The sequence below is a fragment of the Nomascus leucogenys genome, unplaced genomic scaffold (assembly GCF_006542625.1).
Source record: "Nomascus leucogenys isolate Asia unplaced genomic scaffold, Asia_NLE_v1 Super-Scaffold_285, whole genome shotgun sequence".
Lineage (NCBI taxonomy): Eukaryota > Metazoa > Chordata > Mammalia > Primates > Hylobatidae > Nomascus > Nomascus leucogenys.
The window spans coordinates 631866-652975 of NW_022095770.1; the positions used below are offsets into that span (position 1 = coordinate 631866).

A 21110-nucleotide genomic window follows, 5' to 3' on the forward strand; every position below is an offset into this window, starting at 1 on the left:
GAGAATCACTTGAACCTGGGAGGTGGAGGTTGCAGTGAGCTGAGATGGCACCACTGCACTCCAGCCTGGACAACAAGAACGAAACTGTCTCAAAAAAAATAATAATAAATAAATAAAAGGAAACCTTACGATGATTTCATTTTATATGTGTCTGGGTTTGCTTTTTCTCCCCCAGATGATGTGTTTGTTGGTTAAGTGTATGTATGGCACAAGTATATGTGATATGTTTCTTTCATTTGTATTGGAAAATAATTAATTTTACCAAGTATTATTTATGTTCCCAAGTGATTGTTAGAACTCAGTAATGCAAAAGACTGATAATAGGAATCTGGCTTCTATTCAACTTGAAAAAGAGGTATTGGTGCCAATGGTAAACTCCTTATCTGCACTAGCAGAGGGCTGGTATTGTACACATTTCCCTGAAACAGAGTATCTAAATGGACTCTGTGTCCTTTTGAATGTATCACAATCTTAGAATAACAGACTCCTCTAGAAGCCGAACCGCTTATTTTACAAACCCCTAACCCCCATCAGATACAGGTGTTCCCCTTCCAGTTTTTCTCTCCTACTTTGTCCAACCTCCCTTATAGCCCTAATCACACAGGTACATGATGAGTTATTTACATTAACACACAAACAATGGAATGAGCAATTCTTCAGCCATACTATATCTTGCTCATCTTTGTTGTCTTCAGCACTTAGCACAATGCCTGGAACTTACTAGCTACTCAATAAATATTTGTTGAGCAACAGAATGATGAAACTGAGGCCCAGGGACAGGAAGTGACCTGCCCAAGATCACAAATGTAGTAACAACATTCTGAGAGACAGGTTATGATAACATGTTAATTACATTACAATGCTTGGAAACACATAGTAAGAGGCCAGAACAGAGCTGGATCTTGGAATAAAATTTTGATCACAGGTTATTGACAGAATTAAAATTCATGGCTGGGCACGGTGGCTCACACCTGTAATTCCAGTACTTTGGGAGGCCAAGGAAGGAGAATTGCTTGAACCCAGGAGTTTCAGACCAGTTTGGGTAGCATAGTGAGACCCTGTCTCTACAAAAAATAAAAAAATTAGACAGGCGTGGTGGTGTGCACCTGTAGTCCCAGTTACTTGGGAGGCTAAGGTGGGAGGATTGCTTGAGTCTGGGAGGTTGAGGCTGCAGTAAGCCATGATCCTGCTACTGCCTTCCAGCCTGGATGACAGAGTGAGACCTTGTCTCAAAAAACAAAGGAGAAATTCATGTGACAATTCACAGCATCAAGAGTTGACTCTGTCGGCCGGGCACAGTGGCTCATGCCTGTAATCCCAGCAGTTTGTGAGGCCGAGGCAGGTGGATCACCTGAGGTCAGGAATTCATGACCAGCCTGGCCAGCATGGTGAAACTTCATCTACTAAAAATACAAAAATAGCTGGGCATGGTGATGCACATCTATAATCCCAGCTACTAGGGAGGCTGAGGCAGGAAAATCACTCAAACCTGGGAGGCGGAGGTTACAGTGAGCAGAGATCACGCCACTGCACTCCAGCCTGGGTGATAGAGCAAGACTCCATCTCAAAAAAAAAAAAAAAAAAAAGAGTTGACTCTCTCGTCTATCTTCAGAGTTTTATTCTGAAGATTTTTTTTTATTATTTATTATATTTATTATTTTTTCAATTCCTTAGTTTTGTTTTTCTTGCTAATGCTGTACCTTAGGAATGGTGGGTCCATGTCTGTAGACTAGAGAAGCCACCTTGGTTGTTTTTCTCATAGCTGGGAAAGGCTAGAACACAAGAAGTCCCCATTCTATGGAAGGGCAGGGAGATCTTTCCCTATCCCGGGGATCCATAGGCCTTCAATTGTGTTCATGATGAATCTTTGTGAGATGTATAGAGTCATTTTTGGCATAGGTTGGGGAAGGCTGGTGGTAACCCCAGCATATGTGTGCATATGATGAGCATTTAGGCTTGTACCAAAATCAAGGCTGTTTTTGTTTGATGAGGCAGAGAGGGCTGGAGTAGGATGTCAGCATGAGTGAATACCAGCTCAATGGTGGCTGCGGCCTTTGAGAAGGTCAAAGTGACCCAGGGAATGTAATCTGGCCAGTGGCCGGGTGGCAATTGTCACTGAGCTCAGCAGAGTCTTCCCTGAAGACTTTCCAGAAAATCTCTGCTCCAGGAGGCCTCAAGATGCTGACTCTAGCTCTTCTACTGACAACTGGAGTGTGTGTGTGTGTGTGTGTGCACGCGTGTGTGTGTGTGAGAGAGAGAGAGAAAAAAAGACAAGAAGGGAGAAGGAAGAACACAGAAAAGATGTGGCCTAGCAGACCTAGGGGAAGTTCTTTTGTTTGTTTGTTTGTTTGAGAGTCATGCTCTGTCGCCCAGGCTGGAGTGCAGTGGCTTGATCTCAGCTCACTGCAGCCTCCCTCTCCTGGGTTCAAGCGATCCTCTCGCCTCAGCCTCCCAAGTAGCTGGGATTACAAGCGCACACCACCATGCCCAGCTTTTTTTTTGAGATGGAGTCTTGCTCTGTTGCCCAGGCTAGAGTGCAGTGGTGCCATCTCAGCTCACGGCAACCTCCGCCTCCCTAGCTGGGATTACAGGCGCGTGCCACCATGCCCGGCTAATTTTTGTATTTTTAGTAGAGACAGAGTTTCACCATGTTGGCCAGACTGGCTTTGAACTCCTGACTTCAAGTGAACCACCAGCCTTGGCCTCCCAAAGTGCTTGGATTACAGGTGTGAGCCACTGTGCCCAGCGGGAAGTCCTTTTCATCCGCTGTTCCAAGATGTCAAAGTGAGCACTAGTGTCACCTAGATGGCCATAGGGAAAGGTATGTAAGGTCTGCCCTAGACCCATAAGTGGGAGTGTCTGGGTGTGAGCGAGGGGAGGGACCTGTGTCAGTCTCAGAGAGGAGCTCTGCCTTGACTGGTCATAATGAGCCTGCTGCCTGAGCTAGGTGGACAGGTGACAACAGCAACTGGCTGGACTCCCTCTCTCTCTCTCTTTTTTCTCTCTCTCTTTCTTTTTCTCTTTCTCTCTCTCTCTTTCTCTCTTTCTTTCTTTTCTCTTTTTTTGAGACAGTCTCACTCTGTGCCCAGGCTGGAGTGCAGTGGCGTGATCTTGGCTCACTGCAACCTCCACCTCCCAGGTTCAAGAGATTCTCCTGCCTCAGCCTCCTGAGTAGCTGGGATTACAGGTGCGCGCCACCACACTCAGATAATTTTTGTATTTTTAGTAGAGACGGGATTTTGCCATGTTGGTCAGGCTGGTCTCGAACTCCTGACCTCAGGTGATCCACCTGCCTTGGCCTCCCAAAATGCTGGGATTACAGGTATGAGCCACCATGCCTGGCCGAAGTGTCTTCATTTCTTACCATCAGAAATTGTGAGCATTAAGTTGGGATCCCAAGGATGGGCTTTATGTGTGGAGAACATTTTGAAATTGTTTGCAAATCTATGTGTCCATTTCTTTCTGGGAAATGTCCATAGCAGATTCTCAAACAGATCTATGAGTGAACAAAAGTTAAGAACTTTTGGTGTAGGGAAAAAGAGAAGGAACATGTGCATTTATAGCGGTGTTGTGGTTCACATAGCAGGAACACCAGTGAATGGAGTCTGGCCGTGTAGTCATGCTCATTTTGATGGCCTAGGGCCTATGGATTAACAGCTGCTACATCACCAGATGACAGTAGTTACATGTATCTCTGTGGGCTAGAGATAGTAGTCTGGAACCTGCTGAGTGAGCTGGTGGCAACTGTAATGCAGTCAGAGAAATCAATACTGTGTAGGCCAGGCACAGTGGCTCACACCTGTAATCCCGGCACTTTGGGAGGCAGAAGCGGGAAGATCACTTGAGTTTCAGAGTTCGAGACCTGCCTGGGCAGCATGATGAAACCCTGTCTCTACTAAAAATCCAAAATTAGCCAGGCATGGTGGCAGGTGCCTATAATTCCAGATACTCAGGAGGCTGAGGCAGGAAAATTACTTGTACCTGGGAAGTGGAGGTTACAGTTAGCCAAGATCACACCACTGCACTCCAGCCTGGATGACACAGCGAGACTCTGTCTCAAAATAAATAAATAAAATAAAATAAAACAAATAAATTAAATTAAATTAAAAATTAGCCAGGCATGTTGGCATGTGCCTCTAGTCTCAGCTACTCGGGAGGCTGAGGTGGGAGGATGGCTTAAGACGGGGAAGCGGCCGGGCGCGGTGGCTCACGCTTGTAATCCCAGCACTGTGGGAGGCTGAGGCGGGCAGATCACGAGGTCAGGAGATCAAGACCATCCTGGCTAACACGGTGAAACCCTGTCTCCACTAAAAAATACAAAAAATTAGCCTGGCATAGTGGCGGGCACCTCTAGTCCCAGCTACTCGGGAGGCTGAGGCAGGAGAATGGCCTGAACCCGGGAGGCGGAGCTTGCAGTGAGCCAAGATCGTGCCACTGTACTCCAGCCTGGGTGACAGAGTGAGACTCCGTCTCTTTTTTTTTTTTTTTTTTTTTTTTTTTTTTTTTTTTTTTTTTTTTTTGAGACTTCTCTGTCGCCAGGAGTGCATGGCCATCTCGTCACCCCCCCCCCCCCCCCCCCCCCCCTCCACCCCCCCCCCCGGCTTTTTTTTTTTTTTTAGTAGACAGTCACCGTCTCGACCCTGACCCCGCCTCCTCCCAAGCTGGAACAGTGACACCGCGCCTGAGACTCCGTCTCAAAAAAAAAAAAAAAAAAACAAAAACGAGGAGGCTGAGGTTGAAGTGAGCAGTGATCACGCCACTGCACTCCAGCCTGGGCAACAGAGTGAGACCCTGTCTCAAAAAAAAAAATACTATGCACATAAATACTATGCATCCAATGGAACATAGCCAGTAGGAATAGAGCAGTCACTATTGGGAGGTCACTAAACACAATTTGTTGTCAGAGGAAACAGAGTATTAGGTTATTCTCAGGCCAGATTTAATTTATGCCTCACAAGAGGGCCAAGTCACAAGGATTTCCAAGGAACCACACTAGACTTCAGTTTAAGGTTGTCTCCTGGCTCGGGGTAGGTGATCCTCTTGAGCCGTATTGCCTATGGTTGTGTCTTAGAAGCAGAAGTAGTAACCTGGCCTTCTTTAGCTACTTCACCTAAACTCCATTCTGTTCATCTCTACTTCATCCTTTCCGGGTACCCTGAGGACCTAGTACCTTTCTATACCATCCCTGTGGCCAGTGTTATCTGTGATTCACTTTCATCCTTGGGGCCAGGCTGATGGGGTACTCTTTTTTTTTGAGACTGAGTCTTGCTCTGTTGTTGCCCAGGCTGGAGTGCAGTGGCACGATCTCGGCTCACTACAACCTCCACCTCCTGGGTCCGAGCAATTTTCCTGCCTCAGCCTCCCGAGTAGCTGGAATTACAGGCGCATACCACCATGCCCGGCTAATTTTTGTATTCTTAGTAGAAATTGGGCTTCGCCACGTTGGCCAGGCTGGTCTTGAACTCCTGACCTCAGGTGATCCACCCACCTCGGCCTCCCAAAGTGCTGGGATTACAGGCGTGAGCCACGGCGCTCAGCCGGGTATTCCTTATAGAGCCATTTCCAGAACTTGGAATCTATGTGGGCACCACAGAAAGTTTCAGGGAGCAAATTTCTCTAGGTTCAGAAATCCTGAAAAAGGATGGGACATAGAGGGAATGGGAATTCTCAGGGAGTACTGTGTGTCAGGGGAATGAAGACGGACAACCTTCAAGTCTTTGGGTGAGATTTAGGGCTGTTTGGTCCAGTGTTTGCCTCATTAGCCCAGTTGTAGGTTGAGGATCACCAAGGACCTCTCTCAGCTCCTCACCACCTCCTTCTGGCCGTCTCTTGACCATGGCTGTGCTCCTGTGTCACTGTAAAGTTGTCTTAGAGGAACACATCCAGTTGGCAACTTTTATTCTGTGGGTGACCTTCCAGCTGTGCTGGTTCTGACCGCACCCTTTTCCCGACTGACTTTGCAGGTCAGGCCTTGGAACTGCCATACCTTCCGCTGATAATCTGTTTTACGCAGCTGTCTGCAGATCCAGTTCATGACTCATGACTATTATTTGATCTGGCAGGATGTAGAATACTTGTAGTCACCAGTTTGTTTCCATTCAGGTGCTAATGGCATCTTGTATAATGTGTCCATTGGGAAAATTTCCAAAGTATTAAATATCAGAAATTCAGCTACATCAAGCCATTTGGTTTCTGTTACTATAAGCTATTTGGCGTAAGGATCTTGGAATAGGCCAGGCCTGGTGGCTCACACCTATAATCCTGGTGCTTTGGGAGGCTGAGACAGGCAGATCACTTGAACTCAGGAGTTCAAGACCAGCCTGGGCAACATGGCGAAACCCTGTCTCTACAAAAAATACCAAAAAAATTAGCCAGGTGTGGTGGTGCACGCCTGTAGTCCCAGCTACTTGGAAGGCTGAGGCAGGGAATTGCTTGAGCCCAGAAGGTCAAGGCTACAGTGAGTCGTGATCGTGCCACTGCACTCCAGCCTGGGTGACAAAGCAAGACCCTGTGTCAAAAAAAAAAAAAAAAAAAAGAAGGAATCTTGGGATATCTTATGTTATGCATGAATTTTAATAAGTTAATTTCTAGTTGGAGAAATTACATCTTTTTTCCCCATTTTCCAACTCCTCTCTGAAAACAGTCTAGGATTAAAGTCTCAATATTCCTGATCCAATGTGGTCAACACATTAATTTGTCCTGGGGTGTGCTTTTATTTGATTATGTGGCAAGTCTCTTAATGTCTTCTTGTTAATGAAAAGAGGAGGAGTAAAAGTTATGGCCTTGACATCATTTTTTCATTTGTTCAACAAATGTTTTTTGAACAGCTACATTGTGCAGGGCCTGTAGTAGATAACAGGGAAATAGAGATAAAGACACTGGCCTATCCCATAAGACACTGTCCCACCTCAGCCCCCCAAGTAACTGGGTACAGGCATGTGCCACCACACCCAGCTAAGTTTTGTATTTTTTGTAGAGACAGGGTTTCACCATGTTGCCGAGGCTGTTCTCAAACTCCTGGGCTCAAGCAATCCCACTGCCTCGGCCTCTGAAAGTGCTGGGATTACAGGTGTGAGCCACTGTGCCTAGCTGGACAACTTATATTTTGCAACATTTTATTTTGAATTTGAAAAAACAAACCAAAGCATATGATTATATGCAAAAATTATATTTATGTTCAGCAGTCCATCCCTTGCATTTTGAGCATTTATTCATCACTTTAAGAGTTTCATTGAGGCCAGGTAGACACCTGTAGTCCTAGCTACTCGGGAGGCTGAGGCAGGAGGATTACTTGAGCCTAGGCATTTTTTTTTTTGAGACGAAGTCTCACTCTTGTGGCCCAGCCTGGAGTGCAATGGAGCGATCTTGGCTCACCACAACCTCTGCCTCCTGGGTTCAAGTGATTCTCCTGCCTCAGCCTCCCAAATAGCTGGGATTACAGGTGCCCACCACCATGCCTGGCTAATTTTTGTCTTTTTAGTAGAGACAGGGTTTCACCATGTTGGCCAAGCTGGTCTCGAACTCCTGAAGTCAGGTGATCTGCCCACCTTGGCTTCCCAAAGTGCTGGGATTACAGGCTGAGCCCAGGAATTTGAGGCTGCACTGAGCTATGATCATGCCACTGTACTCCAGCCTGGGTGACAGTGTGAGACCTTGTCTCCTAAAAATAAACAAAACAAACAAACATAAAAACAAAAAAAAAGACTTTTGTTGAGATACTTTATATCCATTTGTATTGCATATTAATGTATACAATTGTATATTATGAATGTATATTTTATAATACTTGTACACTAATTAATATATTATAGAAAGTTCATTTAGAATGTTAACTTTTCTTGTTGGTCATGGTATGAAAAATATTGAGCTTGTTTCTTTTCTCGCTATTCTTTTATAGTTCTAAACTTGAATAAAGTACATCCACCTTTTTTTTTTTTTTTTTTTGAGATAGGATCTGCCTCTGTTGCCCAGGCTGGAGTGCAGTGGCACAATCATAGTTCACTGCAGCCTTGAACTTCTGGGTTCAAGCAATCCTCCTCACTCCAGCCTCCTGAGTAGCTAAGAATACAGGCACCTGCCACCAGCCCTGGCTTATTTTTGTGGAGACAGGGTCTCGCTATGTTGCCCAGGCTGGTCTCAAACTCCTGGCCTCAAGTGATCCTCCCGACTTGGCCTCCCAAAGTGCTGGGATTAGAGGCATGAGTACCCAGCCTCCACTTGTTTTTTGAAATAAACCTAAACCCTCATGTCTCCCATAGTTTTCAGAAAGAGAGTAAAAATTTGTCTGAAATAAGAATGTATTGATCTCCACCACCAAGCAGTTAGATTTCTCCTTCTGTTCTGTTTTTTTTTTTTTTTTTTTTTGAGACAGTCTCGCTCTGTCACCCAGGCTGGAGTGCAGTGGCGAGATCTCGGCTCACTGCAAGCTCCGCCTCCCGGGTTCATGCCATTCTCCTGCCTTAGCCTCCCGAGTAGCTGGGACTACAGGCACCTGCCACTGCACCCGGCTAATTTTTTTTTTTTGTATTTTTAGTAGAGACGGGGTTTCACCGTGTTAGCCAAGATGGTCTCAATCTCCTGACCTCGTGATCTGCCCACCTCGGCCTCCCAAAGTGCTGGGATTACAGGCGTGAGCCACCGCGCCTGGTCTCTCCTTCTGTTCTGTTATCATCATCTCTGTTTTTCATATCTACCTTATTGTCATTTACCATCTGTGGCCACTTTACCTCTAGCTTCTTTTCCTGTTTACTCTTCTACTTATTTACACTTAAAATATACTTCTTTCTGATTATAAAAGTAATACATATGAATTATAGACCATTTGGAAAATACAGAAAACAAAAAGAAAGGCCAGGTGCAGTGGCTCATGCCTTAATCCCAGCAATTTGTGAGGCCAAAGAAAGTGGATCACTTGAGGCCAGGAGTTTGAGACCAATCTGGGCGATATAGTGAGACCCCATCTCTAAAAAAAAAAAAAATTTAAAATTAGCCAGGTATGGTGGCACCACCTGTAGTCCCAGGTACTTGGCACACTGAGGCGGGAGGATTGCTTGAACACAGGAGTTCAAGGTTACCATGAACTATGATTGTGCCACTGTACTCCAGCCTGAGTGACAGAGCAAGACTGTCTCTAAACAACAACAACAACACCCCCAAAAACCACTGAATGTTTTTTCATTTAAAAAAGTGCCAATTTGCTGATTTACATTTTAAGCCAGCTTCAGACAAAGTATCCTAAAACACAGATTTTTATTTTTTTTGAAACAAGGTCTTGCTCTGTCACTCAGGCTGGAGTACAGTGGTGTGATCTCGGCTCACTGCAACCTCTGCCTCCTGGGCTCAAGTGATCCTCCCACCTCAGCCCCCCAAGTAGCTGGGACCACAGGTGCACACCACCATGCCCTGCTAATTTTTGTATATTTTCTAGAGATGGGGTTTTGCTATGTTGTCCGGGCTATTCTCAAACTCCTGGGCTCAAGCAATTTCACTGCCTCAGCCTCCCAAAGTGCTGGGATTACAGGTGTGAGCCGCCGCACCGGCCCTAAAACGCAGATTTCATCATGTCCCTTCTCACTTAAGAACCTGCAGCTGAGGCCAGGCCCAGAGGCTTATGCCTGTAATGCCAGCACTTTGGGAAGCTGGGGCAAGAAGATCTCTTGAGGCCAAGAGTTTGAGACCAGCCTGGGTAACATAGGGAGACCTTGTCTCTACAAATAATTTTAAAAATTAGCCAGGCATGGTGGCGTGCACCAGTGGTCCCAGCTACTTGGCAGGTGGAGGCAGGAAGATAGCTTCAGCCAAGGCTGAAGTGAGCCATGATTGTGCCACCCATACTCCAGCCTGGGCAACAGAGGGAGACCCTGTCTCAAAAATAAAACACAAAAGGCTGGGCACAGTGGCTCATGCCTGTAATCCCAGCACTTTGGGAGGCCAAGGCAGGTGGATCACCTGAGGTCAGGAGTTCAAGACCAGCCTGACAAATATGGTGAAACCCTGTCTCTACTGAAGATACAAAAATTAGCTGTGTGTGATAGCATGCGCCTGTAGTCCCAGCTACTTGGGAGGCTGAGACAGGAGAACTGCTTGAACCTGGGAGGCAGAGGTTGCAGTGAAATGAGATCGCGCCACTGCAGTCCAGCCTGGGTGACAGAGCGAGACTCTGTGTCAAAAAAATAAATAAATAAATAAAACTCCCCAAACCAACAACTGCAATTCAGTTTGCATCACCTCTGAGCACTTCTTAGTGGGTGTGGAGGAAAGAGTGGATTGATTTTGTGCCAGAGGACATGAGCTCTAGTGTGTCTTTTATGTACCAGCTGTGTGATGTTGTACAAATTACTTAACCTCCCTGAACCGATTTCCCTATGATGATAAATGACGAAAAAACCTCCCTCAGAAAACCCAGATAATGAATGCATGTGCAAGTGCATCGTGCAGGGTAAAACGCTATCCAAATGGTAACAATGCTATATCACCCCTCTAGTAAAAGTGGCAACCCCTTTAGGTAGGGTCCATTGTGAAGCTTAGTGCTGAGCAACTCAATCTCTGTTTTTAATAAATGCTTGCTTAATTCATGAACAAATATCTACCAGGCCTTAATTCAGCCCTGATTATTTACATGTACTGCTTTGCGATTTTCTAATCATTATTCCTGGTGGTCTTCAATTTAGGGTGACCAACTGTCCCGGTTTTCCTAGGACTAAGGGAATGTGGGGATTTCTGGGGGGGGGGGGTGTTGTTCTTATTTTATTTATTTAATTTTTTGTCCCCATCATGGAATGTTTTTTGTTTTTTGTTTTTTTTCGAGTGGCCAGGGTCTCACTCTCTTGCCCAGGCTGGAGAACAGTATGATCACAGCTCACTGTCCTTGACCTCCCAGGTCAAGTGATCCTCCCACCTCAGCTTGTGGAGTAGCAGGGACCACAGGTATGCACCATGCCTGGCTAATTTTAAAACATTTTCTGTGTTTGAGATGGAGTCTCACTGTGTCACCCAGGCTGGAGTGCAGTGGCACAATCTCGGCTCGCTGCAGCCTCTGCCTCCTGGGTTCAAGCAATCCTCCTGCTTCAGCCTCCCGAGTAGCTGGGATTACAGGCCTGCCACCACACCTGGCTAATTTTTGTATTTTTCATAGAGACAGGGTTTCATCATGTTGGTCAGGCTGGTCTCGAACTCCTGACCTCAAGTGATTCACCCGCCTCAGCCTCTCAAAGTGCTGGGATTACAGACGTGAGCCACCGCACCTGGCCAAATTTAATTAAATTTTATAAGTGATGTATTAGTAGTTCAGAATGTCAATTTCAAATATTTCTGTTACTTCCCTAGGGCAGCCCCTTCCCTGCTTGAGATACCTGAGAAGGAATGGAAAGGGAGTAAGTGCTGGAGGCGGGCATTACTTGGGGGCGGGTTATATGTTGGATTTCAATGGACTCTCCGCTGAGGAGCCCATTTTCTAGGGAGATCTAGAATGCTTGCAACTGGTAGAGACCAGGATAAGGCTTAATGGACTGACCCACCAACTCTTTGTCCAGTATCTCTGCTCACCACGTGCTCCCCACCCACCGCGTGTGCTCGCCACCTCTTCACATCTCACTTTCCAAAGTTACAGCTTCTAAGTTTCAGATTCATTTACACAGCTCTATTTTTGCCTATGAGCTTCCTGATATAGATCTCCGTGTCATGCATGTTTGAGGGTCCCTGGGGTCACATCACACTGAAGTCTAGGAACATTAGCTTTAAACAGCTAATTTTCTCTTATTTAGTTGCAGAGAAGTTCCTGTTCCAGGCTTGAGCACTGGCCCGCCTCCAGGCTTTCTGTTTCTGCAGCAGTCCTTGTCTCTCAGCGGGGACAGTCTCTTCTGTGGCTTACAGTCTCTCAAACCACAGGGACTTTTCACTACCAGCACCACCTGCTGTCCTGATTCCCAGAGGCCTCCCTCCCTTTCCACCTGGCCTCTGAGCTGCCCTCTAGTTGACACACTTTGGGGTTTGCAGGCTGGCCAAGAACAGGGAGGGGCTGCCCTGGTTTGGGGTGATGGGTGATCTGGAAATAGCCTTGGGGGAGGGATCTGGTTCTGAAGTTAGCACCGAAGGCTTTGTCTATGCTTATAATGCCTGATACTTAGCCATCAGGAAAAGGAGGTGTCTTTGCAGCTCCATTTTTCCCCCCAGGGCATGTATTCACCCCTCTGGGTTGGTGGCTGTAGTACTAAACAGACCTAACTTTTATTCTGGACTACCTGGTGTTTTCTCCTGCTCAGGGCTTTACATGCTACTTAACTGGATCCTCCAAAGGAGGGCCTGGGGGTTGCTTATGGCCTGGAGGTGGGCCAGCTGGCCACTCACATACAGCAGCCTTGCTACTTGTGCCAGCTTGTGATCCCTCACTCAGCACCAGCACTCGTGCAGATGCCTGGAGCAACTAATGCAAGGTTGGTCTTCAAGGGCAGGGTAACGAAAGGACTGAGGCAAGGAAACTAGTGGTACAGAATTAGGAGGAGGAGCTGAGAAGGGACCAGGTGCACACTGGTTTTCACTGAAGTCATCTTCCTTCCTTTTGGGAGAACAGGCAGCTGGTTCACACCAACCAGGCTGGCTCTCCCTGAGTCAGCCCCCTGAAGACACTGGCAACTGATAGCGAGAGGCTGGTTGTCTTGGCTGTGATGATAAAAGGCTCGTGGCCTCTCTGCCACCCCTCAGTCAGCCTAGGGCCTGGCTTCTGATGGCCTGTTCTCTGCCCATCAGTCCTGAAAGGGTCCCCTCTGTTCATAGGGGTCTGGCCTGTATATTGTTCTCTCTGTTCACATGCAGAACTTTATGAAAGATAAACAGGTTCATACTTACCTGGCAAAGGGAGGATAACCATGAAAGATAAACAGGTTCATAGAAGGAAAAGTATATTCCTAGGCCAATAGTGAGCAAGTACAGTTGTCTCTTGGTACCCACGGGGCATTGGTTCCAGGACACCCAAGGATGCCAAAATCTGCAGATGCTTAATTAAATAAAATGGTTTAGAAAAAATAAAATATGGCCATGGCTCATGCTTGTAATCCCAGCACTTTGGGAGGCCGAGGTGGACGGATCACTTGAAGCCAAGAGTTCGAGACCAGCCTGGCCAACATAGAGAAACCCCATATCTACCAAAAATACAAAAATTAGCTGGGTATGGCGGCGCACGTGTGTGTCCCAGCTACTAGGGAGGCTGAGGCACAAGAATTGCTTGAACCTGGGAGGAAGAGGTTGCAGTGAACTGAGATGGCGCCACTGCACTGCACTGGGCCCACTGCACTGCACTGGGCAACAGAGTGAGACTGTCTCAAAAAAAAAAAACAGAAAGAAGAAAATGGTGTAGAATTTACACATAACCTATGCACATCCTCCTGTATGTTACTTTAAATCATCTCTAGATTACTTGTAGTAACTAATACAAGGTAAATGCTTGTAAATCATTGTTATATTGTATTGGTTTTTATTAGTACTTTTATTATTATTTTTATTTTTTATTTTTTTGAGACAGAGTCTCGCTCTGTTGCCCAGGCTGGAGTGCAGTGGCGTGATCTTGGCTCACTGCAAGCTCCGCCTTCTGGGTTCACACCATTCTCCTGCCTCAGCCTCCCGAGTAGCTGGGACTATAGGCGCCTGCCACCATGCCTGGCTCATTTGTTTTTTTGTATTTTTAGTAGAGACAGGGTTTCACTGTGTTAGCCAGGATGGTCTCGATCTGACCTTGTGATATACCCATCTTGGCCTCCCAAAGTGCTGGGATTACAGGCGTGAGCCACTGCGCCTGGCCTTATTGTTTTATTTTTATTTCCTTTTTTGAGACAGAGTCTTGCTCTGCCACCCAGGCTGGAGTGCAGTGGCACGATCTCAGCTCACTGCAACCTTCGCCTCCCAGGTTCAAGTGATTCTCCTGCCTCAGCCTCCTGAGTAGCTGGGATTACAGGCATGCACCACCATGCCCGGCTAATTTGTTGTATTTTTAGTAGAGATGGGGTTTCACCATATTGGCCAGGCTGGTCTCCTGACCTCAGGTGATCTACCTGCCTCGGCCTCCCAAAGTGCTGGGATTACAGGTATGAACCACTGCACTAGGCCTTGTTATTGTATTTTAAAAATTAGTATCTACCAGCCAGGCGCGGTGGCTCATGCCTGTAATCCCAGCACTTTGGGAGGCTGAGGCGGGCGGATCATGAGGTCAGGAGATCGAGACCATCCTGGCTAACATGGTGAAACCCCGTCTCTACTAAAAATACAAAAAAATTAGCCAGGCGCAGTGGCGGGCACCTGTAGTCCCAGCTACTCGGGAGGCTGAGGCAGGAGAACTGCTTGAACCTGGGAGGCGGAGCTTGCAGTGAGCCGAGATCGTGCCACTGTGGGCCAGAGCGAGACTCCGTTTAAAAAAAAAAAAGTAGTATCTACCACTTCATACGGTTGTTGTGAGGATTCAACAAAATAATGTACTTCTCACAGCATATGTGTGCATGTTAGCTGTCACTACTGTGTACCTTTATGGTTTATAAGAGCCTAATGGGGCCCTGACAATCCACCATGCTCTAAGAACCTGCTTTGCTCTTTTTATCCTGAAGATTTAGGTGGTGTGTGCCTGTGATCCCAGCTACTTAAGAGGCTGAGACAGGAGGATCGCCTGAGCCAGGGAGGTCGAGGCTGCAGTGGACTGTGATTATGCCACTGCATTCCAGCCTGGGTGACAAAGTGACAGAGCAAGACCCTATCTCAAAAAAAAAAAAAAAAACAATCCTGAAGACTTAGGCCCCTAGGTATTTACTACCTCCCTGCAATCTTCCACCAGAAGTAGAAGGCACTGGCCATTTAAATTACTGGTGACCACTTGAGAAGAGAATCATGGTGCCTTAGCTATGGAACCACTTATGATCCTGCTTACAGTCTAGGCTTTAGATTTGGTCTGTTGACTTGATGCTGCTAGACTCCAACTGCCTGAAACGAGTGGCTCTCCTGGACTGCTTGCTAGAAGCTTAAAGGTATTGGGTTGGACTCCATTGCTTGTTCATGGCCTAGTGGCAGGGGTGGTGGCCTTGGGCCTCAGGTTGTGATTAATCAGACACTCTGATGTGGAAACATGAGGCTGGTGGAATATTCACCTGATACAGTGAGGGTGGGAGGGAACGGGGACCCAGAAAGGGTCAGACAGAGAACAAAGTAATATCTGTGGGCCTTTTTACCCTGGAATTTCAGGTGGGTCAAACCCCACCAGCATTCTCCAAACCTAGGCAGAGGAAAAACCTAGGGGAAGCTGTTGGTTCAGAATTGAAGATGCTGGAAGTGGGAGAGGACCCTGTCAGAGTGATGGAGAAAGAACAGGCATCCCAACCGCATCTCCAGAACCCAAAGGCTTTAAAGGGACCAGTGACTTGATTTATATCCAGTGCTTTATTAAACATAATAGTCACATAAGAGGAGAAGTAAATGTGTTTGCAGGCCAACAGAGAGTGCATGTATATGAGAAAGAGATGCGTGAGGTCCCTGATCCGTGCTCTGAGGGGGTGGTCAGTCAGGCAGGGCCTGGGCCAACCAGTAAGGCAGATGAGGGTCCCTGTCCTGGGGGACTCACTGCTCCTGGGTGCCCCAGGAGATGTAGTCTGGCCGTGTGGCCGCATGGTACTCATCGATAAGCTGCTGCACAATCTCCCTGGATGTGTCCATCTCATCAAAGTTGTCCTTGAACATGTCCTCCTTGCGGAACTGCTCCAGGAAGGCCTCCCGCTTCCGCAGCTTGTCATACTGGCGACAGGTTCTTTCGAAGAGCTTGGGGTGTGCAGAAAACAGGGGTTACAAAGAACTTCGAAGAATAATATGGCCCAGAAAGCTGGGGAACCAAGGCTGGGCTATGCCCACAGCAAAAAAGCTAGAAGCAGGGCCAGCAGATGCAGAGAGGTGAGGTATAGTCAGGAAACTGATTCAGGGAAAAAAGGTGCAAACTGTGAGACTCACCGAGGAGATGCTCGTGTGATTGGCCATCATGAGCCCGCTGACCCGGTGGGCCGAGGGCAGGTAGGGAGACTTCCTCGACAGGGCCACCTGGATGCTGGCGGGGCCCCACGGGATGAAGTTGGCCAACTTCCGTTCCCGGATCCTCTGCAGGCTCTTGTGGACCTGGGGTGGGCATAGGAGCAGTGGAGGTGGCCTCTCCTCTACCCCTGTGGGTCCAGGGCACGGGATGAAGGGGCCTCCCCTACCTGGGTGGGGTCCACCTCTCCCTGGATGATGTTGAGGATGGCGATGTAGCAGTGGTTGGTCTGGCGGTCTCGGCCTGTGGACACCATCACGTTCTTGGGCTGCAGCAGCCGCCTCATGACATCCAGGACCGTAGTCTTCCTCACGCTGGCCACCTGATGGGACAGTGAGACAGGGAACCGGCCAGCGCTCAGGGCACAGTCCCCCTTTGGCTTCTCTTTGGCAGAAGCCCAAGGCAGAGGGAGGGTGGAGAGCAAGTCAGCAAGAAAGTCGCCTGCTCTGTGCCAGTCCCTGAGGGTAGTGCCTTGGGGCCCGCAAAGGGCAGCTCCTGGGGCAGTGGGGAAGAGAGAAAGGCTAGGGCAGGGCCTGTTGGGCCCAGGGCCAGCCTGGCCTGGGACACTGAAGGCTGCTCTTACTGACTGGTCCGTAGTGAGCGGAGTGTAGCCGGTCATGAGGAAGTGGAGCCGTGGGGTGGGAATGAGCGAGGCGATGAGGCCGATGAGGTCATTGTTCATGTAGCCGGGGTAGCGCAGGGTGGTGGTGCTGGCCGACATGATGGTGGACACCTGGGGACAGGGGTGCCATGTTATGGGCCTCAGCCTGGGTAGGACCTTCCTTCCCCAGATGACCCTCCAACAAGGAGGGCTTCCATTCCAAAGGAGTCCGGGAGGGGGGCCCACCAGCTGGTTGATCTGGGAGAAGGACGGGTTCTGGATGTGCAGGCGGTCTGTGGCAATCCGATTCAGGGCTGTGTTGTCCAGCACCACCTCGGGGGACAGAAGAGGGTCACAGATCAATGGGGATAGGAAAAACAGGAGCTCTGCCTGATCCTAGGCTCTGAAGCTTAATTTCCCTTGAGCTTTATGGCCAAAAGACTCACTGGAAAGGGATTTGCACTGACCTAGGGTAAAGGAGGGCTCAAAATGGATTTTTAAATTTTTCTCTTCATCTTAATTATTTAAACAGTTGTTTTTTTTGAGACAGGGTTTCGCTTTGTCACCCAAGCTGGAGTGCAGTCAGTGACATGATCTCAGCTCACTGCAGCCTCTGCCTCTGAGGCTCAAGTGATCCTTCTGCACATTATCACCACTCCCGACTAATTTTTTTTATTTTTAGTAGAGATGGGGTTTCGCCATGTTGCCCAGGCTGGTCTCGAACTCCTAGACTCAAGCGATCCAACGACCTTGGCCTCCCAAAGTGCTGGCATTACAGCCATTAGCCACTGTACCTGGCTAAAATGGATTTTTTTTAAATACATGACAATGATTTAATAGACTCAAGTGGGTATGGGGTGTTGAGAGTTGGGAGAGGTAGAATCCAGGACTCACCACACAGTCTGCATTCTGTGTCAGCCTCTTGAGTGTGAGGAGTGAATTGTAAGGCTGGACCACCACATCGCTCATCTCGTCCTGGTTGGGAAACACTGAGTATGTCTGTACCAGCTTCTTAGGATACCTGGTGGGGGTTGGGGAAAGGATCAGGGCAACAGGCTGAAGGCCTGGTGAACACAGCGCTCCCTAACAAGTGTCCAGAAGCAGCTAAATCTTGATGGCGAAACTGGGGTGGGGTCAGATCAGTAAAGAAGGGAGCCTTGACTTTTGGAAGTCTGTAACCCTACAGGGGGAAGGGCAGAAACATCTTAGACTCTGGGCTTCCAAATGGACACCTGGCCACACTCCCTCGACTTTCCTCCAGGGCTCAGGTTCTAGGCTCCAGTTGCCACTACTGGGAGTGAGATGGGGTTCTCAGTCATTGTAACTTCATTTTCCTCTCTATAGGAGGGAATATAAGAACTCTTTCCTGTTCCAGCAAATATGGAGTTATATCTGCTGGGTCCCCTAGTCATTTAGGAAGCCAAGTTGGAGACCTTTCCTAATCCCCAAACACAAACTTACCTGTCATTCAGCCGTTCTAAGAGGTAGGAACCCAGTCCAGAGCCTGTCCCCCCAGCAATGGAGTGACACAGCACAAAGCCCTGCATGGGGAAGGGGCAGTCAGTGTACAGGTAATTAGTGGCAGGATGTCAAACTAGACCCATCTCATAGTTTTTTAGGACTCCCATTTTCCCAAGCCTTTGCTTCCCCTCCAGTCACCTCACTTATACAGCTCAGGCAACTGCCTTGTTTCCAGCAAGGCCTGATAGCTTCTGTCCAGTGCAAAGGGTACATGAGTGGGTCTTGTTCCTAACAGGTCACTTCTAGAGTGTGCTGCCAAGCCTTGCCTATGTCAGCTCCTACCAGCATTCCTGGGACACTTACCTCTAGACTGTCACTACCATCTGCCTCCCGGTCTATGATGTCAAAAATGTCCTCATGGATCTTTTCTCCCTATACAGACATAGGGGAGGGTCAGAGTGGGACAGAACCATGGGAGGACTCTGACCTCCAAAAAGCCACCCTCAATTCTCCTTATAGCACCCAGAAGTCCTTTTACGGAGCATAGCTGCCTGCTTTTATCTACATTGAGAGGCAGTACAGTGCAGTGGTTACAAGAAAGCACTCTATACCCAGACTACCTGGATTCATACATTAGCTCTATTTTTTTATTTTATTTTATTTTTTGAGACGGAGTCTCTCTCTTTCTCCCAGGCTGGAGTGCAGTGGCGCGATCTTGGCTCATGGCAACCTCCGTCTCCCGGGTTCAAACGATTCTCCTGCCTCAGCCTCCCCAGTAGCTGGGATTATAGGCGCATGCCACCATGCCCAGCTATTTTTTGTATTTTTAGTAGAATCAGTTTCACCATGTTGGCTAGGCTGGTCTTGAACTCCTGACCTCAGGTGATCTGCCCGCCTTGGCCTCCCAAAGTGCTGGGATTACAGGCGTGAGCCACCGTGCCCGGCCTATTAACTCTACTTCTATGTAGCTCTGGGCAGCTTATTTAATTGCTCTACACCTCAGTTTCCTCATCTGTACAATGAAGGTAATTAATACAGGTCCATATACCCTTATCTAACAGTGTTGGGGCCAGTTATGTTTTGGAATTCAAAATATCTCAGATTTTAGAAAGGTATTATGGTATATATAATATATGTTAAATAAAATTCCAGTGGGAGTCAGAAGCACGTTAATCAAATATATTAGTATTTCTGTAATAAAAAGGCATCAGTAATGACAATAAGTTGGATAGGAACTATAGGGCCGGGCATGGTGGTTCACCCCTGTAATCCCAGCACTTTGGGAGGCCGAGGCAGGCGGATCACGAGGTCAGGAGATCAAGACCATCCTGGCTAACACAGTGAAACCCCGTCTCTACTAAAAATACAAAAATTAGCCAGGCGTGATGGCAAGCACCTGTAATCTCAGCTACTCGGGAGGCTGAGGCAGGAGAATCGCTTGAACCTGGGCAGCAGAGGTGCAGCTGAGAGCGCGCCACTGCACTCCAGTCTGGGTGACAGAGTGAGACTCCGTCTCAAAAAAAATAAATAAATAAAAATAAAAATAAACAAACTATAAAACAGCCTGTCTTCATTGAAATTTGTTCTTGCTGATAAACTAGTTATGAAATGTCCTTTGGTTTCATGGCTTTCTGGATCCTGGAAAGGCAGATAAGGGACTGTGGACCTGTAGTACTTACTTCTAGGGTTGTTGGGAGATTTCGAAAAATTAATATATGCAAAGCACTTAGAATGGCCTGGCACACTGCATTAGCTAGTGTAGGCGCTTGACAATATTACATAGTCCACTCCCTGCAGCCATGTCTTTCCCTCCAGCATTCATACATCCCTGATCTGGTTTCCTCTCTCTCCGGGACGTCATAGAGCCTGTCCCTACCCAGCGAGTTGTGGGCCCTGCCAGGGAATAGGAAACGACCTGGGAGAATCCGCTGGCCCAGTTGTTGCCAGCTCCTCCTCCATGTTCCGACAGGTAGATGTTCTCTGGATTGTAGAGCTTGGCATAGGGGGAGTTGAGGATGGAGTGGATCACCCGGGGTTCCAGGTCCAGCAGCACGGCCCGGGGGATGTAGTGCTCATCGTCTGCCTGTCAAGGGGAGTCCAGGAGGGGGCCCAATCAGCTAGGGCGGCCCAAGTCCGAAGTCCTCCCAACTCTGGCTCCCTCCGGCCCCCCTCCTCAAGCCAGCCGCCAGGCCCCACTGCCCAGCGGGGTTCCCAGTACCAGGCCACTCCCTTCCCTTCCGCCCCCTCGGGCCACTGCCGCCCCCGGCCAAGTCGCTGGGGGCACCTGGTAGAAAAAGACGTCCTTGCGGTCAGTGCCCTCGGTGGCGAACTCCTCCACGATGCCCTCGGGGCTGATACCATGCTCGGCGCACAGCTGTTTCCAGAACTCGAACCCAACTGGGGGGAAGGGGCGGGCAGGGGAGAAAGAAGATATCTAGGTCCGGGCAGGTTCTAATCAGGAGCCGGGGGACTGGGCGCCTGCGTCCAGGGATAGGAAGTCAAGCCGCAGGACTCTCCCGTGTCTGAGGAAAGGACTGTACGCCAGGGACTGGGCAGGGGAGGGCCCCTCGGGGTTGGGCAAGTAGACACTGGGTCAGGGATGTCTCGCCTTTCAGAGAACTACGATTCTGGCAAGGACAGATGGAGTCCAGGATCCCACAGCGAGATCCCATTGACCCTAAGGAACCTGGCTAGCTGAGGCGCCGGAGTTTCGCTCACTCTGATTGCCGCACTGGCCCAACTGTAGGGTGATGATTTCCCTCGGCATCGCTGCTCAGGCACCGGCGTTGCAGCCGCTCCCGCCCGCAACGCCGCCGCACGCCAGCCCGCTCGCCGCAAGACGCAGGCGCCAAACAACCAGCTCCACCCACGAACTTCCTCCGCTCCAATGAGAACCGAGTTCTGGCAATGAATGGCACGTCTTTAAGCACTGGCCTTCATTCATGCAGATTGCGCGTGCGCGGCTCCGGATCCGGCTCGGCGCCTCCGGATCGGGCTCCG

At 48.5% G+C, this 21110-nt stretch overlaps 1 protein-coding gene across 1 annotated transcript; it reads right to left on the bottom strand.

Moving 5' to 3' along the window:
• Nucleotides 1–15392: 15392 nt before the first annotated feature.
• LOC100602375 (tubulin gamma-1 chain) lies at nucleotides 15393–21061 on the bottom strand. Its single transcript, XM_003279474.4, has 11 exons — nucleotides 20829–21061; nucleotides 20395–20507; nucleotides 20026–20193; nucleotides 18474–18542; nucleotides 18111–18190; nucleotides 17544–17670; nucleotides 16896–16982; nucleotides 16632–16781; nucleotides 16218–16370; nucleotides 15973–16134; nucleotides 15393–15786 (listed from the first exon to the last, which is right to left on the bottom strand). The coding sequence occupies exons 1-11, from the start codon at nucleotides 20875–20877 to the stop codon at nucleotides 15589–15591; spliced, it is 1356 nt and encodes a 451-aa protein (XP_003279522.1). The 5' UTR covers nucleotides 20878–21061; the 3' UTR covers nucleotides 15393–15588.
• Nucleotides 21062–21110: the final 49 nt, after the last annotated feature.

Bases quoted from the DNA above. Each gene is read 5' to 3' on its own strand.
- LOC100602375 (XM_003279474.4), bottom strand. From the start codon at position 20,877: ATGCCGAGGGAAATCATCACCCTACAGTTGGGCCAGTGCGGCAATCAG. The intron at 20,194-20,394 runs GTGCCCCCAGCG...TCCCCTTGACAG, and splicing joins AGGACGTCTTTTTCTACCAG to GCAGACGATGAGCACTACAT. The intron at 16,135-16,217 runs GTAGGGGAGGCC...TGCCCACCCCAG, and splicing joins GAGAGGTGGACCCCACCCAG to GTCCACAAGAGCCTGCAGAG.